Below are 19,535 nucleotides of genomic sequence, written 5' to 3' on the forward strand. Positions count from 1 at the left end.
TAGGATAGGACTGTTTATCCAGGGGCTGAGATGAGCCAATGTGCTGTAGGATAGGGCTGTTTATCCAGGGGCTGAGATGAGCGGATGTCCTGTAGGATAGGGCTATTTATCCAGGGGCTGAGATGAGCCGATGTGCTGTAGGATAGGACTGTTTATCCAGGGGCTGAGATGAGCTGATGTCCTGTAGGATAGGGCTATTTATCCAGGGGCTGAGATGAGCTGATGTGCTGTAGGATAGGACTGTTTATCCAGGGGCTGAGATGAGCTGATGTGCTGTAGGATAGGGCTGTTTATCCAGGGGCTGAGATGAGCTGATGTCCTGTAGGATAGGGCTGTTTATCCAGGGGCTGAGATGAGCTGATGTGCTGTAGGATAGGGATATTTATCCAGGGGCTGAGATGAGCTGATGTGCTGTTGGATAGGGATATTTATCCAGGGGCTGAGATGAGCTGACGTGCTGTTGGATAGGGCTGTTTATCCAGGGGCTGAGATGAGCTGATGTGCTGTAGGATAGGGCTATTTATCCAGGGGCTGAGATGAGCTGATGTGCTGTAGGATAGGGCTGTTTATCCAGGGGCTGAGATGAGCCAATGTGCTGTAGGATAGGACTGTTTATCCAGGGGGCTGAGATGAGCTGATGTGCTGTAGGATAGGGCTATTTATCCAGGGGCTGAGATGAGCTGATGTGTTGTAGGATAGGGCTGTTTATCCAGGGGCTGAGATGAGCCAATGTGCTGTAGGATAGGACTGTTTATCCAGGGGGCTGAGATGAGCTGATGTGCTGTTGGATAGGGCTGTTTATCCAGGGGCTGAGATGAGCTGATGTGCTGTAGGATAGGGCTATTTATCCAGGGGCTGAGATGAGCTGATGTGCTGTAGGATAGGGCTGTTTATCCAGGGGCTGAGATGAGCCAATGTGCTGTAGGATAGGACTGTTTATCCAGGGGGCTAGGATAAGGTGTTGTACTGTATGGTGGGGATGTGTATGGAGGGCCTGAGAGAAGCAATGTACTGCAGAGGTGGGTGTATGTAAAGGGGGATGAGAGGAGTGATATAATGAAAAAAGAGACTGTAAATAGAGGGACTGAAGAATGAAATAATGGCAGAGAAGGCTATATATAGAGTGGAATGCGAAGAGTAAACTACTGCAAGGTGAGAATGGATATAAAAAGGCTGAGGAGCGATAGACTGCAGGAGGAAGCTGTATATAGATGGACAGAGGAAAAATTAGCTTCAGTATGGTATGATATATAGTGGTACTAAGAGAAGAAAATGCAGCATGGTATTGCATATTGAGGGGCTGAAAGGACTGATATCCTACAGGATGGGGCTGTATGTACAGGTTCAGAGAGCAATTATGTACTGTAGGATGGTAGAGCATACAGAGTTGTTTGAGCAGAGCAATGTACTAATATACGCAAGTGTCTTAACTCCCAAAAGTGGACAGTGGCAATTAAGCAAGGAGGACAAAAGCTGTACTGGAACTATAATTACTGTATTTTTGGGACAATAAGACGCACTCAAAATGTGGAGGAAAATGGGGGGTGCGTCTTATAGTCCAGATATATTGGCTCTGGCTGTGGTGGGGAGGTAGGGGAGCGGTATCGGAGGAGCAGCTGGTCACAGAGGCAGGTGCCGGCAGCTCCGGCTAACTCCTGTGCCCGCTGCTAAAGAGAAATTAATATGCACTGCATTCCACGCCATGGGCATGGAGGGCAATGAATATTCATTTCTTCCTGGCATCCTGGTATGATTGATTGGCCCCATCCCCTTGCTGGTATGAATGGCCCCATCCCAGTCCTGGTATCCATCAATCATATCAGAATAAGAATGGGACCATGCATACCATGACTGGGATGGGGCCAATCAATCATATCAGAATGCCACCAGGTGGTATTTCCTGACGAAGGGGGCATGCGACCCCTGAAACGCATTGAATAAAACCACTGTGAATTGACTACATTCTCCTGAAATTCATCCCAGCGGCAGCGCAGAATTTTACCTACAAATCCCTTTGAGGACAGTAGCTGCAAATAATGACTTTCTGGCAATATAACTGTTCATAGGTGAACTACTTATGAACATCACAGGCATTTTGGAAATGTTTAGATTTTGATGCGTATCCAGGAAATTAGGAATTTGTCCTACCAGTAATTTTATTTCATTCCATCATGACAGCACCATCATGAGGGACACCCTGGGAAAACTCCTTTAAAGGGGATATCTGGGAATTTACAAAAAAGAAAAAATTGATCTAAGCACTAACAGGCAGGTAATTGCAACTTACCTGCCGTTCTTACCCGATACAGAGCGTTCACAGACCGTTCCTGCAGAGGATTCAGAAGCTTCTGCTGATGTCACTACTACATAGCAGAGGCTTCTTTTCCGGTCGGCTCTGTCGATGGGGTGGGACTTCCGAGGTCATTCTTATTGACAGCCAGATCCCCGAAGAACGAAGGGAGGTGGCTGTTAATCAAAATGACCTCGGTAGTCCTACACCGTCGCATCAGCCAAGGCTGCTCAATCCCCATGAGGAGCAGTCTGTGACTGCTCTGTGTTGGGGAAGAAGGGTGCCATGCACAACAGGCAGGTAAGTTGCAATTACCTGCCTGTAGTGCTTAAATACATTTTTTGTTTTTTGTAAAGTCACAGATACCTCTTATAAGCAATGACAGGTTTTCTATCTATGCGTTTGTTAACTTACTGTATGTGGATTATACTTATGTATCTTCTATGAAACAAACTTTTTTGAAAATCAACTCACTTGTAAGTAATATGACAAGAATGATGGATCCAAACCAGCTTGTTGAATCTGTAACGGCCAGATGAGCATAGCTGAAGTCCAACGTGAAAGCTGCGATCTGTTTCCTGAACTGGCCCGCGACGAAAATAGCGATACTTTTGGTACTCTGCTGATTTCTATATTAAACAAAACGAGAAATGTTTGTATGTTCAAAAAGTGTTGAATGCAAATCATAACAAAAGCAAAACTGGAATTTGCTGAATTGCATATTGTCAAGCCACAAACCACCTGGAGGATGTCCTTTAGACTGATGATACAAAACTCGAACTTTATGGCAAGTCACAACAGCTGTATGCTCACAGATGCAAAAAAGAAGCATACAAAAGAAACGAACATTGTACCTACTGTGAAACATGGAAGAGGCTCTGCTAAGATTTGGGTCTGATTTTTTCAGAGTACAATGAAATCTCAAGTCTATCAACACAGTCAGGAGTGAATTTTGCTGCCCAGTGTCAGAAAGCTTCGTGTGTGTCACAGGTTATGGGTCCTCAAAGAGGATAATGAGTCAAAACACAACTAAAATATTCAAAAATGGCTAAGAGTAAAGCACTGGACTATTCTGAAATGTCATTCCATGAGCCCATTTCTAAATCCTACAGAAAAAATGTGCAAGGAACTGGATCAGGCAGTCTGGAGTAGGCACCCTTTAAACCTGAGACAGCTGCAGCAGTTTACTCATGAAAAGTGGGCCAAAATGCCTGCTGACAAGTGTAGAAGTCTCATTGACAGTTACAGAAATCTGCATCTTCATTCGTATTTTTTGTCTAATTTTCATTAGGTGATATTCAATAAGTTTAAATTGAAAATTCATTTTTTTTCTCAGTTTCAAGTTATTTCAGTGACCATTGCGGGGTCTCCTCACTTTAATGAAGGGTACCAACAATTTTTACCATGTACCGTATTTTTCGCTTTATAAGATGCACCTGATTATAAGACGCACCTCCAAATTTGGTGAAGAAAAAAATAATTTTATAATAAAAGGGCGTTTGTCTTGTAATGCCAGTGTCCGTCTTACAAATCATATATATGCCCCTCATCCTAGTATCTATATAACCCCCATCCTGGCAAATGCTCCCCCCCCCCGTGCTGGCACATTGCCCCCCTGTGCAGCTGGCACACTGCCCCCTGATCTCATCCTGGATATGGCCCCCCCTGTCACTATAAGCCTCCCTGCTGGCACGCACACGGCCCCTCCTTTCTCTATATGCCCCCCTGCTGGCACGCACATGGCCTCCCCCCTCTCTCTATATGGCACGCACATGGCCCCCCCAGTCACTACATGCCCCCCTGCAGGTACGCACATGGCCCTTCCAGTCACTACATGCCCCCCTGCAGGTACGCACATGGCCCCCCTAGTCACTACATGCCCCCCCTACAGGCACACACATAGCCCCCAGTCACTACATGCCCCCCTGCAGGCACACACATGGCCCCCCCAGTCACTACATGCCCCCTGCTGGCACACACATGGTCCCCCCGTCACTACATGCCCCCCTGCAGGCACACACACAGCCCCCAGTCACTACATGCCCCCCTGCAGAAGGTGAGTTAAGCGTTTGTTATTTTATCATGTGCCTGCCAGCAGGGGGGCATGTAGTGACTGTGGGGGGGGGGGGGTTTTGGGGGGCATGTGTGTGCCTGCAGGGGGGCAAGAAGTGACTGGAGGGGGGGGGGGGGGGGCTATGTGTATGCCTGCAGGGGGGCAAGTAGTGACTGGGGGGGGCTATGTGTGTGCCTGCAGGTGGGCATGTAGTGACTGGGGGGCCATGTGTGTGCCTGCAGGGGGGGCATGTAGTGACTGGGGGGGCTATGTGTGTGCCTGCAGGGGGGCATATTCATGGTGGGAGGAGGGGGAGTCCAGGCACATGTAAAATGCACTGCTCCCCTGTCAACCAACTCTGTGTGGCTTCAGCACAAAGGTGATGGACAGCAGGTGCAGTGAATATTACATGAGGCTAATGAGCGGGAGCACAGAACCTCCTGCTGTCTCTGCAGCCATCAGCCAGCCCACCCCAGCCCCCTGACACCACTCCAGAGCCGCCCCCCTCCTCTACAGCACAGCACATCACACAGATTCGGATTATAAGACGCACCCCCCACTTTCCCTCAAAATTTGGGGGAACAAAAGTGCGTCTTATAATCCGAAAAATACGGTATATATATATATATATATATATAGTCACAAATAAATGGGCAAGAATAAACAGAATGAAATTTACAGGCGGATAATAAAAAAAACTTATTTCTGACCTCCAAACTCTAGTGACAATATCACTGGTAATAAATATACATACCTCCTCTTTCTTGTTGGTAATTACTGCAAAAACTTTGGTTTGGTTATCTGTATCTTGTGACAGGCGATAATGGCCAAGCAACATTGCATCAGTTCTGTGGAATTTAAAAAAGAATTTCTTAAGTGCATATTGATCTTTACTGATGTACACCGCTACAAACCCTATGTCACCCAAGAGTAAAGATGGCAGAAACAAATACAACACTTCAGAGCAGGTGTGAATTAATGGGTATGAAGTAGTGACAACTGGTAATGCGAAAATTAGGGGAAAAGAAAATTTTATGCATATACAATGTTATACAGCCATTACAAAGTAGGCCTTCTCCTTTATACATAGTAACATAGTTAGTAAGGCCGAAAAAAGACATTTGTCCATCCAGTTCAGCCTGTATTCCATCATAATAAATCCCCAGATCTACGTCCTTCTACAGAACCTAATAATTGTATGATACAATATTGTTCTGCTCCAGGAAAGACAAAAGACAAACAAATAAAAAGATATAACTCCATCAGGGTAAAAGATCAAAATGGCTGGATTTCAACAAATCTGACTCCTAGTCCCATCCTAGCTCTGACAAAGATGTTGGATAATCACTTATTTCCTTCCAAGACCATGGCCAATTTACCATCACCTTTACAAATCACAGTAACTTTAAAGATTTAAAGGGGATGTATCGGCAGAAAATGATCTATGGTTTTAATCATTTTATGTTAGCTTCACATTGTACATAAAAAAATAAATAAAATCTTTGAAGATTGTAAAAATATTATATACTGTATAATCTCATACCCCTTTGAGCAATTTTTGAGCCTGGACAACCAATATTCCTTAGTGTCTTTCCCCATTCCACTCACATTCCATAGCGGCTATACCCTGAAGGCTAAACCCAGCTGAATGCCTAAGGGTAAGTTCACACAGGGCGTTTTTGCTGCTTTTTACAATACCAACAAAGCCAATGAGATTTCAGAAATCTCATGCACACAAATTGGTTTTTTGTGTCATCAGGCTTTTGTGCTTTGCTGCTTTTTTGGACATAGAGCATGTCACTTCTTTCAGCGTTTTTCACCCATTGGCTTGAATGGGTGTTGAAAAAACGCAGCAAAAAGGCAGGTACCATTATTTGCAGCGTTTTTACTGCAGAAAGTTAATGGGCATTAGCATGGACAAAGACACAAAAAACGCAACAAAAACGCAACAAATATGCACCTAAACCTGCGTTTTTGTCACAGCTTCTTTTCTGCCAAGAAGATCAGATTTTGCTGCTGAAAAGAAAGCTGCAAAAACACCCGTGTGAACTTACCCTAAGGCTTCAAGAAAGCAGTATCCCCCCACAACTGCTGTTCATACGGCCTCCTATATATACTGCCAGGTACATATCTTCTATAGATTATCTATACAGATCTTCTACTAGGGTGAATAGCCCCCTATATACAGCGTGAACCCCACATAGACGTCATTATGCAGTGAGCCCCACGGACTCCATATATAGTGTAAGCTTCAAATAGCCTCCTATAAACAGTGTGAGCCCCACTCAGCCTGTGTACATACAGCGTGAGCCACTACTTAGCCTCCCATGTACAGCGTGAGCTCCACATAGTCTCTGATATATAGCATGTGCTCCATATAGTCTGATATATAGCATGTGCTCCATATAGTCTGATATACAGCATGTGCCCCATATAGTCTGTGATATATAGCATGTGCTCCATATAGTCTGATATATAGGATGTGCCCCATATAGTCTGTGATATATGGCATGTGCTCCATATAGTCTGATATACAGCATGTGCCCCATATAGTCTGTGATATATGGCATGTGCTCCATATAGTCTGATATACAGCATGTGCCCCATATAGTCTGATATATAGCATGTGCTCCATATAGTCTGATATACACCATGTGCCCCATATAGTCTCTGATATACAGCATGTGCCCCATATACTCTGTGATATATACAGTTGTGGCCAAAAGTATTGACACCCCTGCAATTCTGTCAGATAATACTCAGTTTCTTCCTGAAAATGAATTGCAATCACAAATTCTTTGGTATTATTATCTTCATTTAATTTGTCTTAAATGAAAAAACACAAAAAAGAATTAAGCAAAAAAGCAAAACATTAATCATTTCACACAAAACTCCAAAAATGGGCCAGACAAAAGTATTGGCACCCTCAGCCTAATACTTGGTTGCACAACCTTTAGCCAAAATAACTGCGACCTACCGCTTCCGGTAACCATCAATGAGTTTCCTACAAAGCTCTGCTGGAATTTTAGACCATTCTTCTTTGGCAAACTGCTCCAGGTCCCTGATATTTGAAGGGTGCCTTCTCCAAACTGCCATTTTTAGATCTCTCCACAGGTGTTCTATGGGATTCAGGTCTGGACTCATTGCTGGCCACCATAGAAGTCTCCACTGCTTTCTCTCAAACCATTTTCTAGTGCTTTTTGAAGTGTGTTTTGGGTCATTGTCCTGCTGGAAGACCCATGACCTCTGAGGGAGACCCAGCTTTCTCACACTGGGCCCTACATTATGCTGCAAAATTTGTTGGTAGTCTTCAGACTTCATGATGCCATGCACACGGTCAAGCAGTCCAGTGCCAGAGGCAGCAAAGCAACCCCAAAACATCATGGAACCTCCGCCATGTTTGACTGTAGGGACCGTGTTCTTTTCTTTGAATGCCTCTTTTTTTCTCCTGTAAACTCTATGTCGATGCCTTTGCCCAAAAAGCTCTACTTTTGTCTCATCTGACCAGAGAACATTCTTCCAAAACGTTTTAGGCTTTTTCAGGTAAGTCTTGACAAACTCCAGCCTGGCTTTTTTATGTCTCGGGGAAAGAAGTGGGGTCTTCCTGGGTCTCCTACCATACAGTCCCTTTTTATTCAGATGCCGACGGATAGTACGGGTTGACACTGTTGTACCCTCGGACTGCAGGGCAGCTTGAACTTGTTTGGATGTTAATCGAGGTTCTTTATCCAACATCCGCACAATCTTGCGTTGAAATCTCTTGTCAATTTTTCTTTTCTGTCCACATCTAGGGAGGCTAGCCACAGTGCCATGGGCTTTAAACTTCTTGATGACACTGCGCACGGTAGACACAGGAACATTCAGGTCTATGGAGATGGACTTGTAGCCTTGAGATTGCTCATGCTTCCTCACAATTTGGTTTCTCACGTCCTCAGACAGTTCTTTGGTCTTCTTTCTTTTCTCCATGCTCAATGTGGTACACACAAGGACACAGGACAGAGGTTGAGTCAAGTTTAATCCATGTCAACTAGCTGCAAGTGTGATTTAGTTATTGCCAACACCTGTTAGGGGCCACAGGTAAGTTACAGGTGCTGTTAATTACACAAATTAGAGAAGCATCACATGATTTTTCGAACAGTGCCAATTCTTTTGTCCACCCCCTTTTTTATGTTTGGTGTGGAATTATATCCAATTTGGCTTTAGGACAATTCTTTTTGTGTTTTTTCATTTACGACAAATTGAATGAAGATAATAATAACAAAGAATTTGTGTTTGCAATCATTTTCAGGAAAAACTGAGTATTATCTGACAGAATTGCAGGGGTGTCAATACTTTTGGCCACAACTGTAGCATGTGCCCCCACATAGTCTGTGATATATAGCATGTGCCACACAGCCTCGCATGTGCCCCACACACACACATATATATATATATATATATATATATATATATATATAATTGTGAATCCCACTTTGTTGCAAGAAATAAATCTAGCTAAAAAGTGTGGGCACCTTATAGCTCCATAGCTATTCTCTACAGCTCTGCTATATACACAGACGCACACAGCTGGGCCATGTGTGCACACGCGCACTCCGCTCTGCCATGTGTGTGCACGCACTCAGCTCTACTATGCATACATACACACATACATATTATACACATATAGATACACACCTTGTCTGTATCCTTCTCCTTTTCCCCCTCTTTCCCGCTGCCTGTTACAAGACCTAAACGACCTGACAGAATAAGGACCTGAAGAAGGACCTGTCAGCTCCCTGGTTATTCAGCTGTACCTGTGTTCTAAGAAAACAGGAACAGCTGAAGTTTGGTCATACACTCGTCCTCCCGGGACAGCGCTCCAAATCCGAGAAAGTCCCTCTGGATACAGAATGGCTGGAGAGGTATGAACCTGCAGAGTCCTCACCTTGCTGCAATTTGTGACAAAGCACACCACTGAACTCTGGAGCTGAAGGTCCTTCTAGGATATCCTGGGAAGGTGATCAAGTCATCTAAATGGAGTATAAGGAATGAGACTTTATGCCTGTACTAAACTACTCATGATTTAAATCAGTGGGTGTGTATATACACGTTTATATAGCAGAGCGGAGTATACGTGTTTACATACATCAGCGTTGAATTTGTCTGTTTCTACACAGCAGATTTGTGTGTGAATTTATTGTGCACGCATTAATGTGTGCTGCAGAGTTCGGGGTATATGTACTGATCGTGCAACAGATGTGTGTGTGCCTACCATGCAGCATTGAGTGTATAATGTGAATGTTGTAGAGAAACACGACCAGAAGCTTAATGTTACCTTTACCTTCCTACTGAGCTCCCTAAAACGCATTATTTGCCAAAGTCCACTACCAGGGAAGTTTTACTAGATTTCCTGATGTCTGAACCCAAGATGCTGCTTATAGTCAGATGCATCCCATGGACTGAAAAATACTGTAATTATCACATGATGAATGTTTACTACTCGTTATAGAAGGGTTTTTGAAATCTTATATTTTGTGATAGAAATGTATTCGTAGAATAAAAAAAAAAAGAACATTCTGTAGACCAAGTTTGCTTTCAGAAGTCATCTATAAAAATTGCACCAAACCATACCGTGAATTTTTTGTCCGTAATCGAGGTACAATTGTTTGGGGATCCTCTGGGGTGGTAAGCATAATAATTTGCCCTTCAGGAAAAAACCTCATATATCTATAAAGAAATATTTGAACATATAAAGGGATGACAGAAAGAAGTTTTAAAATAAATCAAGAAATGTGTTATTTTATGCATTTACAATTTAAAAACAAATCAATGTTGCACTATAATGAACAAGGAGTAAAATTGTAACATAAAAAAAAAAAAAATACCTGTAATATTCTACTTGATGCCAAGCCCGGTAAAATCCATCCAGAGACTGCTCTCCTTGGCGTATGTATGTGGTCTTGCTAATATACACACCTAGAAACACATAATATATCATATATCAGCAATATATTCCAAGGTAATGTAAAAGGTATTTCAATTCTTTTGGGAAACGGAGAATTTTTTTTACTGTATCACAAAAAACCCCACTGTGTATTACATACATTTACAGTATATATTTGCGGACAGGTATCTGCTATCCGATAGCATACATTACATATGTAGGGGACATGGATAAAGTGGAAATGGTGAGGTATGCTAGTCCATAGGGTAAAGCAGGGTACCCAACTTGTAGCCTGAGTGCCACATGTGGCTCACGGGCCCGTGGTGGGTGGGAATCATATTGGGATACAAAATGAGCTTTTGAACTGCCTCACAAGCAAAAAAAAAAAAAAAGCATACCTCAAGAATCACAATACTAAAAGAACAATATTGAGGCACTTTATTCTCTGGTGGCATTCATTAGATAGGTTAGGTGTTTGGTGAACATAAAAATAAAACATATTTACAACCTGCAAAACAAATGTGAAATCCTGAATTGCAACAAATCGCATACCATCAAACCGGACACGTGGCCGTTCCAGGAACATCTGTCTCCATGTGATATATGGGACCATTTTCACACAGCTTCGACCCCAGACTTTTAAGCAAGCTAAGCGCCAGATCTCAGGATCCCTGCAATATAAAATACATTAGTTTCCAAAAACACAAGAAAACTATTAAAACACATTAAAGTACAGTAACAATGTAAGTACCTACAGGGAATGATTAGCTGCTGCTTATTTTTTCCTTTGCTTACTCTCAGCAGAGCTAGAAACACCCTATGTCAGAGCTGAGGACTGCAATACTGGCATACTGGCACTGGGAGGTGGTCTGAAACACATCTGAGACAGTACTAAAATGCTGTCCCATCCTGAGAGACGGGGACAGGTAGACAGTGAATGTGACTGATTGCACCGCTACTCAAAATAATTAAAAGGATTGCCCAATACCTCGTTATTGACTACATATCCAGATCAGAGAAGGCACTGGACCCAGCTAAGTGTCTTCTCCCAAATACTGCAACTCTGCCCATAATTAAGTTAAAGATAGGTCATCAATATGAAAGCAGTGGACAACCCCTTTAACCCCTTAGTGACAGAGCCAATTTTGACCTTAATGACCAGGCCAATTTTTACAATTTTGCCCACTGTCAGTTTATGAGGTTATAGTTCTGGAAAATTTCAACGGATCCCACTGACTCTGAGACTGTTCTTTTGTGACATATTGTACTTCATGTTAGTGGTAAAATTTCTTCGATATAACTTGCGTTTATTTATGAAAAAAAACAGAAATTTGGCAAAAATTTTGAAAATTTTGCAATTTTCTAAATTTTAATTTTTGTACACTTGAATCAGAGAGATATGTCACACAAAATAGTTAATAAATAACATTTCCCACATGTCTACTTTACATCAACACAATTTTGGAAACCATTTGTTTTTTGTTAGGACGTTATAAGGGTTAAAAGTTGACTAGTGATTTCTCGTTTTTCCAACAAAAAATGTACAAAACCATTTTTTTTTAGGGACCACCTCACATTTGAAGTGAGTTTGGGGTGTCGATGTAACAGAAACGGTCAATAGTGACAACATTCTAAAAACTGCACCCATCAAAATGCGCAAAATCACATTCAAGAAGTTTATTAACCCTTCAGGTGCTTCACGAGAACTAACGCAATGTGGAAGGAAAAATTAACATTTGATTTTTTCCACAAAAAATTTACTTTGGAACCAAACTTTTTTGTATCTTCACAAGGGCATCAGAAGAAAATGGACCACAAAATTTGTTGTGCAATTTCTCCTGAGTACGCCAATACCCCATATGTGGGGGAAAGCCACTGTCTGGGTGCATGGCAGGGCTCAGAAGGGAGGGAGCCCATTTGACTTTTTGAACGCAAAATTGGCTTGGATCAATGGTGGCGCCATGTCGCGTTTGGAGACCCCTGATGTGCCTAAACAGTGGAACACCTCCCCCCCCCCCCCCCCATCTCCAACCCTAACCCCAACACACTCCTAACCCACCCCTAACACCAACAATAACCATAACCCAAACTTTAGCTCAACTCTAACTTTCGCTCAACCCTAATGGAATTAAATACCGGTACATTTTTTTTAATTTTATTATTTTTACCTAACTAAGGGGGTAATAAAGGGGGTATGATTTACTTTTTTTTTTTTTCATTTTGACTACTGTCATAGATCCTATGACAATGATGAAAATGAACCAATAGGAAAAATTTCCTATTGTTGCCAGGTTCCAGCCGGCAGATCTCGGCGGATGCACTGCGCATGCGCCCACCATTTTCTCCCGGAAGAAAACGCTGGCGGCCCGGGGGACTTCACGGGGGCATGCAGGGACACCAGAGGTACCGGGGGGAGGGGGTGTGTGGATTGGGGGGCCCCATTTCTCCCTCTCTCCTCAGAGGAGAGAGAAATTAAATGGAAAATCTGACTTTTTTGCAGCCACCGGTATACCGTTAATGATGGCGATTGCAACACCGGGGTCGGTGAAAACCGACCCAAATCATGTTCTCTGGGATCTCGGCTACCCCTGCATTATAGCCTTATTCCTCAGCGCCGTTAAAAAGTGGCACTGTGGTTTAAGTACCCTTAACTGCTGCCATTAAAAGGCATATCGGTGGTCGTTAAGGGGTTAATATACGGCCAATTCAAAAAGACCAGGACGAATTTATAGCGTTGTAGGCAAAAGTTAGCCAGAGAAACATGCCAAAAGTACAGAAGTGATAAGGGGTAGAATACATTGTATGTCTCTTCTTGTAACGCTATACTATTTAATGCAAGCACCTAAAATGTAGATTTTTTTTTTAGCATAAAATGAAATCAGATATTTGTGAAGCTCTTGTAAGTGGATGGTCACATTGTAGAATGAAGTACCTTGCACAAATATAAAAGCCCTTGCAGACCAATGATAGTTGTTCTAATGAACGGAGATCAAGCTCACTGGAAACCACCCAGCGGAAAATATACATCAGTACCTCCATAGGGAGCACTAAAACACACAAAAACAAAAGACCGGTTAATGCCCTCGCTACACCAATGCTAAATGAAAGCGCTGTTATTTCAAGCAATAATCGAGCACAGCTGAACTGTAAATTATGGGCAACATATCCACCTTAAAAAGGAGTCTGTCAACCCAAACAGTATAAACTAATGAAAAAGACCCTGTATTACAAAGTTTAAGTAATTTTTCATCAGTGTGCTGGATCCCTTAATGAAAAAAAAAAAAAAATAAGAAAACATTTCCAAGCGTCTGTCCTAAATAGCAAAAAACGGACAGCACCTGGATGACATCTGTGTGCTGTTTTTTTATGGCCTTAATTATTTGAAAGGGCGAGTTAAACCATGGCCAATAGTGGGCACAAGTTAGACACCAAGTGTGAGAAAAACAAACAAACAAACAAGTGAACAGCCCTATAGACTACATAGTAAGTATTATATAAGTACTTGTTATATCCGTGAAAAACATGAAAAGAACACTGACAAAACTGATATTTAAATGAGGCCTAAGGCTATGTGCACACGTCTGGAAAGTATGGAGAAATTTCCTGAGAAAATCCTGAGGTTTTCTGCAGGAATTCTGCAAGTGTTTTTATCACGTATTTTGCACTGATTTTTCACGTTTTTTTCCGGAGGTTCCCAATGCAATAATATAGTGGGAAATCTGCTTAAAATCCGCAAAATTAATGAACATGCTGCGTATTTTTCCGCAAGCGTTTTTTTTTTTGCGGAAAAAAAACACATGTGCACAAAAATTGCAGAAACCATTAAAAATGATGGGATGCATAATGCATACATTTTTTAAGAGTTTTTGCCGCGAAAAGCCGCCAAAAAAACGTGCAAAAAACAAAAATAAAAATCTGCGAATAATCCGGAACGTGTGCACATACCCTTAGTGTTCTAACCTCTGTATTCGTCCAGCAGAAGATGAAGTTTAATCTCTTTCCTAGGCAGCCAACTTTCATTAAAAAAAATAAAATAAACTGGTTTATTTAGCCATTTTTCAAGGCCGGAAATATTTTTATTTTTCAGTAGATGGAGCTCTGTGGTGAACTGTTTTATTGATGCCATTGTGGGGTTTTGAATATTTTTACTGACTTTTTCTTAGGGAGGTGTGGTGACCAAAAAAAACAAAAAACAGGATTTTTGGTTGCTTACTGTAAAATCTTTCTCGGAGCCTTCATTGGGGGACACAGGAACCATGGGTGTATGCTGCTGCCACTAGGAGGCTGACACTATGCAAATAAAAAAGTTAGCTCCTCCTCTACAGCATACACACTACCGACAGGAAGTAGGATATTCAGTTAGTGAGAAAGCAGTAGGAGAAGCAACATGTAAAGATAGATACTCAAACTGTAACAATATAACACAATAAAACATAGCTGTTTAACTTGGGAGGGTGCTGTGTCCCCCAATGAAGGCTCCAAGAAACAGATTTTACAGTAAGCAACCAAAAATCCTGTTTTCTCCATCGCCTCATTGGGGGACACAGGAACCATGGGACGCCCCAAAGCAGTCCCTGGGGTGGGAACAGCAGAAAAAACTCCATTCAGATCGGAGGACTCACCACTGCCGCCTGCAAGATCCTTCCGCCTAGGCAACTGCCGAAGCGTAGGTATGGAGCTTATAACATTTGGCAAATGAGTGAATGGAACACCAGGTTGCCGCCTAGCAAAGTTGTAGGGCAGATGCCCCATGGTGTACCGCCCAGGAGGCTCCCACTGCCCGGGGCAAAGTGAGTCTTAATCCTAGGAGGAGTCACTTTGTTCTTGACCCGGTAAGCCTGCAGAATAGTAGTTCTGATCCAGAGAGAAATAGTAACCTTGGAGGCCGGCAGGCCTCTTGGCGTACTGTCTGGAATGACAAATAGATGGTCCGTCTTCCTAAAGAAGGAGGTCCTAGACAAATAGATCCTCACCGCCCAGACCAGGTCTAGCCTGCTCAGCGAACGCCCCAGAGAATAGGTCGGAGCAGGACAAAAGGTGGGAAGGACGATCTTATTCAAGTAAAAGGAGGACACCACCCTGGGAAGAAAAGGCGACGAAGGCCGTAAAACTACCTTATCCTGGTGAAAAACCAAGAAATGGGGCAACAGGAGAGAGCCACCAACTCTGAGGCGCGCCTAATTGAGGTGATGGCCACCAGAAAGGCCACCTTGCAGGACAGAACAGACAGTGAGGCCTCATGGGGTGGTTCAAGGGGGGAACCCCTAGTCAAATATTTAGAAATGTATTAGTCTATGCCTGATGAAGAGGCTCCCATTGACAAGTCTCGAAGGTTTGCAATTTGCTACCATCTTTCCAGTTAGCCATTAAGAGGCATCAACCACTGAGGACTCTCAAATCCAAATATCTGACCTGAGAACGGGAAGCTACTTCAGAAAGAGAATGGAAAGGTTTGCTACCTGACCCTTTAGAGAACTAAGGGCAAGGCCAGCATCAAGTCCCGCCTTGAGAAAAGGCCAAAATGGAAGGTTTCAACAGCAAAGCTGTTAAATTGAGCAACCAAGGACTCTGTGGCAGATCGGTCCTTGGTACAGAAGATCTGGCCTGTCTGGGGGTCTCCAGTGGGAGTCCGCGAGGAGATTGGCGATCACCTTCTGGGCCAATCTAGTGCGGTCAGAATGACAGGCACCCCCTCCACATTTATCTTCAACAGCCTGGGAAGAAAGGGAAGGGGAGGAAACAGATAGGGAAGTACAAATTGCGACCCAGGAATGACCAAAGCATCGGTATCCACAACAAGAGGATCGCGGACCTGGAAACAAATGGTGGAACCTTCCTAAGCAGTCGGGACGCCAAGAGATCCACGTCCGGAGTTCCCCATCAAAGGCAAATTTGAAGGAAGACCTCCTGTTGCAGGGACAACTCTCCTGCCGCAAGGCCCTCGCGGCAGAGAAAAACACTGCGCCTAGTTGTCCACGCCGGGGATATGCACTGCAAATAGTGTCGAAACCGTCGCCTCTGCCCAGAGGAGGATCTTGGATACCTCCGCCATTGCCAAGAGACTCTGATTCCCTCCCTGGTGATTGACATATGCCACAGCCGAGGCATTGGATGTCTGGATTCTGACTGGCAGACCTCTGAGAAGCCTTTCCCAGTAACTCAGGGACAGAAGAAAGGTCTGGTTGATCGCAACAATAAGGCTTTGTACCCTATCACTCATGCTAGAGGCCTGTAGTGAAACCAAGTCTGAAACTTCCTCTGCAAACATGACAGAGGACACCCGTCTGACTCGGGAGAGGAGGATCTGGAAAAGGGATCTCACCGTTCCTGACCCGAGGGCGAGATTGAGCGGGAAAAGGACGTAGAATTTCGCTCCTGTCTGGATCTCTTGTGGCCTGTGTTGAAAAGGCCAGACGGAGAATCCTGTGACCGACTGGCAACTGCGGGGGGCTGGGAAGGACAATCTGTCAAGCACGGACACTAGGATCTGTGACATCCTGGTGAGGTCCGCCACAGACTGACACAAAAGTAAAGCCCACCCAGGTATAGGGGTCTCAGTCTCACCTGGGGTAGGGACTTCTGGACGATGGGTACAGTAGAGTTGCTGCAGCTGATCAGAGGAAGCAGGGGAACGAGAACGCTCTCCTTTAGGATTGGGCCTGGTGAGCAGACCCACTAAATGATGCCTGAAGGTTAGGGGAACAGGCGAGATGCAGAGGGGAGTAATAGGCTGCAAAGCAGAGCTACTCACAGCAGAAGTATAGTCCTGTAGTCTTCTCCCGGGCTGTAGTTGCGACCGACATCAGGGCACAGGTCCAGGGCACCAGCAGGGAGACGGCGACCTACGAGGATGCAGGGGACCCAGCCGGTGAAAGCGTGCGCTGGAGAAAAAGACCTATTCTCTCGGATGGGTGGTTGGAGGGGGGTTAGCCACCTGGTCCGGAGGAGCAAGATGGCGGCGATCCCAGGGCGACTGAGAAGGCTGGGAATAGTGGGCGGAGCTAGCGCCCTGTGCAGGAAGAGGCAGAGAGTGACGGGCGGGAGAAAAGCCCGCCCGGAAGTTGAGAAGACGGGGGGCGGAGACAACGCTGTAACTAGGCCCGAGAGAAATCGGGACCTAGATTTTCAGCAAGTGACCGCCGGAGCATGGGGGGTTAGGCGTCGCGGAGGCATCCCTCCGGAAACCTAACCTGAAAAGAAACGACGCACACTGAGGTAGATATGGGTCTAATGAAAGACCCGTGTCCACCTTCCACTGACACTAAGCTACACTGAATATCCTACTCCCTGTCGGTAGGGTGTATACTGCAGAGGAGGGGCTAATTTTTTTATTTGCATAGTGTCAGCCTTATAGTGGCAGCAGCATACACCCATGGTTCCTGTGTCCCCCAATGAGGCGATAGAGAAAACACAGTTCTGGTGTTTTGATATTTTTTTATTTATGATATCAATTACATGAATTAAATCATTTTAGATTTTTGATAGACCAAATGTTTACGAATGTGTTGATTCCAAATACGTTTATTTATTAATTATTTCCTTTTCACGGAATAAAGGGCAATTCAAATATTTACATTTGAACTTTTTGTTTACAGTTTCAAAAAAATTTTTCACTCTACTTTTTAGTCTAACTGGGTGATTAGAACTTGCAATCGTCTGCATGCTGATTTTATATACAAGGGCAGCATGGTGGCTCAGTGGTTAGCACTGCAGCCTTGCAGCCCTGGGGTCCTGGGTTCAAATCCCACCAAGGACAACATCTGCAAGGAGTTTGTATGTTGTCTCCGTGTTTGAGTGGGTTACCTCCGGGCACTCCGGTTTCCTCCCACATTCCAAAGACACACTGATAGGGAATCTAGATTGTGAACCCCATCGGGAATAGTGATGATAATGTGTGCAAAACTGTAAAGCGTTGCGGAATAGGTTAGCGCTATATAAAAAGATTATTATTATTATTATATACGGCAATACAATAGCCTTGCTGTATATAGTGAAAATAGCAGTCTCCTTATGAAGATCGGTCTATGGCGCTACTTCACTGGTGTACAAACATGATCATGACGGGGGCCTTGAGCAGGCCCCCCAGCCACCTATCGGAGAACCGGAATCGCGTCACAGGGGCTACGAGCCTATTCCGATCCATTTAAAATGTCACTCTCACAGATTGATCGTGGCATCTAAATGTTTAACAGCAGCAATCTGAGCTCAGAGCCGGCTGCTGTGGTCAGAGAGGTCAGCACAAAGCCAGCATTTACAGCGTGTGGGGGTTAAGTGATCTCAGGTTTGGGGCCCCCTCCACACGGTGACCCAGCGCTGATCTACATGCACATCATTTTGCTCACAAACGTTTTGCTTTCCTCCAACTCCCTCTTGATTACATGAGAATTTGTGCAATGGATTTTACTCCTTGTTCTGTCAGTCTTGGGGAGCAAGACAGGGAGAAGCTGATGGTCACCAGTCTTGGACCAGTCATCAAAGACACATGACTCATGGCAGGATTTTCAACGTATGTTTTCTCAGAAATGTTGCACCCTTTCAGAGTAAGATATACGCGACTGAAATAAGGCACTAATTACTTTTTGCTTGAAAAGTTTAATTCTTGCAGTATTACATCATTTGTTATAAAATAAGCAGTGCCAAAGCCAAGTCACACAAAAAGATATAAAAATGAAAAAAAAAATGTTCTGCACACACCTGAAATATGAGTCTGGCTGACATCGTATTCTGGCTGGCACAATTTAAGTGAGGACTCTTGAAATGTCAGCTGCTGCTGGAAGTATGATAATAGGTCAGACATCTTGCTGTCATCATTGGCGTCATCCATACTACAAAAGGAACAGATCACATTAAGAATATCACAATTTTTAGCTTTTTAACATTATAGAGAGAGAGAGAGAAATTCTTCCGTGCATGCTCAGTTTCAAAAGACAGCATCCGTCGCTGGATTCCTGCTTTTGACAGTCAGCGATGGATCCTGTGTCCATAGGCTTCCATTATAGTCAACAATAGGCAGCGCAGGATCCGTCGCTGAGCGATTTTCCAACGTACAGAAAAAACGTTCCTCTGTGCATGGTCTCTGCCCGACGGACAGCAATTTTACGACGGATCCCGTGCACGACGGATGAAACGGATTGCCATCCGTCACAATCCGTCGCTAATACAAGTCTATGGGCTCATGCTCACTTGAGAGAAACTCACATGAGTCTCGTACGGCAATACCCGGCACTGTACCCGACACTCAGGAGCGGAGCGTGCGGCTGCATGTATTC

The 19,535-nt window shown here is 44.0% G+C and overlaps 1 protein-coding gene across 1 annotated transcript in view; it reads right to left on the minus strand.

Annotated features, from left to right (window-relative positions):
* FBXO9 (F-box protein 9) overlaps window positions 1–19,535 on the minus strand; it is a 72,442-nt gene that overhangs the window by 10,015 nt on the left and 42,892 nt on the right. Inside the window, exons 6-12 of the mRNA XM_069726801.1 lie at window positions 18,961–19,091; window positions 13,199–13,313; window positions 10,819–10,937; window positions 10,208–10,298; window positions 9,954–10,049; window positions 5,098–5,191; window positions 2,765–2,919 (exon numbers count right to left, since the gene is read on the minus strand). Coding sequence (XP_069582902.1) covers window positions 2,765–2,919; window positions 5,098–5,191; window positions 9,954–10,049; window positions 10,208–10,298; window positions 10,819–10,937; window positions 13,199–13,313; window positions 18,961–19,091 — 801 coding nt within the window. The remainder of the gene's footprint in view (window positions 1–2,764; window positions 2,920–5,097; window positions 5,192–9,953; window positions 10,050–10,207; window positions 10,299–10,818; window positions 10,938–13,198; window positions 13,314–18,960; window positions 19,092–19,535) is intronic.

The sequence above is a fragment of the Ranitomeya imitator genome, chromosome 5, assembly GCF_032444005.1.
Source record: "Ranitomeya imitator isolate aRanImi1 chromosome 5, aRanImi1.pri, whole genome shotgun sequence".
Classification (NCBI taxonomy): Eukaryota; Metazoa; Chordata; class Amphibia; order Anura; family Dendrobatidae; genus Ranitomeya; species Ranitomeya imitator.